General features: G+C 43.5%; 1 protein-coding gene across 1 annotated transcript; it reads right to left on the reverse strand.

Moving 5' to 3' along the window:
- Positions 1–345: 345 nt before the first annotated feature.
- On the reverse strand, positions 346–2,830 carry LOC123129725 (uncharacterized). Its single transcript, XM_044549776.1, has 4 exons — positions 2,747–2,830; positions 1,113–1,997; positions 841–993; positions 346–738 (listed from the first exon to the last, which is right to left on the reverse strand). The coding sequence occupies exons 1-4, from the start codon at positions 2,828–2,830 to the stop codon at positions 346–348; spliced, it is 1,515 nt and encodes a 504-aa protein (XP_044405711.1).
- Positions 2,831–3,177: the final 347 nt, after the last annotated feature.

Below are 3,177 nucleotides of genomic sequence, written 5' to 3' on the forward strand. Positions count from 1 at the left end.
GGCAAGTGCAGCTCCATATCGGTGTCCGTGGAAGCGTCAAAGTCGTGGATAAATACTATGTCTGTTTTGGGAGCCGGCATTGGAGATGTCATCGGTAATGTTAGCGATTTCACAACAAAAACAAGGAGCAAGCATTTGCCACGAATAACACATCCGAAACTTTCATTTGCCAAAATACTTCACACTAATGTCAAGAGTTACTCCTTATCCTCCTCGACTCAGTACAATCTCAAAACACAGATAATTGAAAAGATTGACTAAGTGACAATTAATCGATGCATACAACAACTCCTGTCAACTGCAGCTTGCAGCCCCTCAAGAAAAAAAAAACCCGCAGCTTGCAGCTCAAGCGCAGTGCTTTGGCCAAGTAAAAAAATTCCCTAAACTTGGGAACTGAATCCGGACGAGCGAAGACAGCATCCCCTTGCTGAGTTTGTAGCTAAGCAACGACTTCTCCTTCAACGTCCACTCCTGGAGCATGCGTTTGCAATTCTCACACACTGGACTCTTATAAAGTTTTATGTCCTCGAGATTCACCGCTGCTTCCATCACATTCCTGGCAAAGCGCACGATATTTTCTTCTGCTTCAAACCTCCCATAGATTCTGAGTTCGGCAAGGTTGTGGTGCTTGAAATCAGATGCAGATGGTTCCCACTCTAGTCCCTTGTCCTTCTCCTTGCTAAAGGCATACTTTTTTCTCCGCTCCCCCGTTACCATTTCACATAAATGGTCCCGCACCTGCATTTGGTCAGGTCAGAGATTCTTAACTGGACCCAGCAGGTTTGAACTTCAAAGTGAGATAATAAAAATGAGAATCGAATAATCGGCACAAGAATTCACCAAGATGCGTAGTTCCTTAAGGGTGGGTGCACCTTGAAGTATGAACATTATCCAAGTTAGATCGCATTCTTCAGAAATGTTAATCAAATTCACAAGCCTTAGCTTGTGCAGCACTGGTAACAATTGTCTTCGACCTTCTGGCTTGACCCAAATCTGCACAAGAGGGGGGAAATGCAGAATTATGTTAACCAAAAATAATGATTATAACCTCCACCCACCACGGACACCAAAACTTACGCACATCACTTACAACATTGAGAACCTTCACTAACCTTTTCACTTTTGAAGTTCAAATGCAGGTTGCTTATGGCGGTTTTACCCAGCAACTCACTTATCTTGAGCATCTTGTGCCAAGAAAAACCAGTATTAATGATGCTCACAGTCTGGAGCAGTGGGACATAGCCAAGACAGAAGGGGTCATCTTGAGATCGAAATATATTAAATTTCAATACTGTGAGTTTTGGTACCCACTTCAGATCAACCCTCTTAATAAGCACGCTACGGGCAATCACCAGTTCACTGAGTTGTGGGTGTTCCACTTCCAGCAAAGACTCAATGCCCATATCACAGTGGTAGAGGCAGAGGAACTCGAGTTGCTTGCATATACTGAAAATTTTGGGAAAGCCTGATTCTCCTAACCTCAAATTCTCTAGCGTGAGGCGTGCAAGACCACCAAATGCGTTTGGACACGAATCAAGGAATGACATGATCTGCCTCCCATGAGTGAGCAGGTCATTATTGGTAAAATTTGTGCGCACCTTGGTCAAGATTGTAAACTCAACTGAAGCAACCTTGTGTGTTGCTATGGTGTTGGCAACAGTCTGACCAATGAAAGTGGACTCGTCTCCCAAGTAGAATTGCATGCGCAACAGGTGAATGGTGTGTGGACTTCCAGCCCTCTTTTCCAGTATGCTCCTGGCTGCTTCCAGCACGTTGGTATTGGCCCGAACTATATCATCTGAGGTTAACTTCCTACCTTCATGCTTGGGTTGAAAAGAAGCAACCATTATAGCAATCTTTGAGAGTATAGCAGGGATCTGCTTCCAGCGTCTGGAGAGGATGGTGGCTCGTGCAGCATCAGCGATGTCAAGTCGCTCCACAATGTTGAGCAAAACGTCATCAGGCAACTTACTGAGCCTGTCAACTTGATTGTCCTCCTACATTTGATACGGAAACAAATCATAGTTGATTTCTTATATTAGTCTCATCACAGGTGCAGTTTTAATATTCTCCACAAACATAGACACAATTTTCATACTTCCCAAAGAAAGACGCAATTTTGATTGTACAATTTTTGTACTTGCCCACAAAAGGATGCAATTTTGATTATACAGTTTTTATACTTTGGACAAAAAAGCCCCACAAATTTGACTATATACTTTCAAGGGACTGAGGCAATTTTGATATATTTTCTAACCAAAAAGGTTAAATTCGACCACGAATTCTGATCATGCGCTGACTTTGTAAGAGCTCCACCTAATAAAGGAAAGAAAAGGAACAGGAGGACTTTCCTATCTGATGACGAAACCCTGCTAGGGTGGGCGGCGTGGTAGGGATCACCGTTATGTTTTTCTTTTGAGGGGTCACCGTTATGTGTACTGTGGCCTGCGATCGAGGAAGAATGGTGTCACGGATGGGCTAAGGCCCAACCCGCGATTGCAGTCTCTTTCGAAAAAAAAAGCTTCTGATTCGTGCCATCGTGCCCGAGCTTCTCAGACGTTCCCTTCAGGACCCAACCTTGTGGTAACTACTAAAAGACTAAGCAATATATGCTAAACGAGTTCAGCCTAGCTCACGGGTACGTGGCTGCAGTGCGCAAACAAAAGAATTCACCTGTCATTCACCATCTCTCTCCACCGGCAGACATCATTCGCCACCTCCTAGTCGGTCCGTGCCATGGCGTCACCTCTGGCACTCGATAGTCGACGGCGCCCGCAAAACATCTCCGGTGCGTGACTTCTATCCTCGTGCACATATACTTTTGCCTCATAGCCGACTCTCAAACCCGTGTAATTTGGATGTGCAACACGAGAGAGAGACTGATTAACCCATGGTATTCTTCTAGCCAAACCACTTCGTAAATGCTTAAGAAACTTCACATAAGAAAAATACATATACAAAAAGAATGCCACTACACAATACAACAGTGGCGGACCCAGAAAAAAAACTGGAGGGTGTGCACACTTCAAAAAAAATCTGCATAATCTAAGTGTCATATCATGTATGGCAAAAAAATAACACAAATAGCTCAATCAAGTCTCACAATATTATGTCTCAGAAAATAATTTCAAATTTGCGAAATTACAAAACAAAGTCTTACATGAAAGATACACAAGA

This window comes from Triticum aestivum, chromosome 6A (assembly GCF_018294505.1).
Source record: "Triticum aestivum cultivar Chinese Spring chromosome 6A, IWGSC CS RefSeq v2.1, whole genome shotgun sequence".
Lineage (NCBI taxonomy): Eukaryota > Viridiplantae > Streptophyta > Magnoliopsida > Poales > Poaceae > Triticum > Triticum aestivum.

What these genes read in the sequence shown, in the direction of transcription:
- LOC123129725 (XM_044549776.1), bottom strand. Translation starts at nt 2,830, where the DNA reads ATGAGGCAAAAGTATATGTGCACGAGGATAGAAGTCACGCACCGGAGA. An exon ending in TCGACTATCGAGTGCCAGAG is followed by an intron (nt 1,998 to 2,746) that starts GTGACGCCATGG and finishes TATCAAATGTAG; the next exon opens with GAGGACAATCAAGTTGACAG. An exon ending in TTAAGGAACTACGCATCTTG is followed by an intron (nt 739 to 840) that starts GTGAATTCTTGT and finishes GACCAAATGCAG; the next exon opens with GTGCGGGACCATTTATGTGA.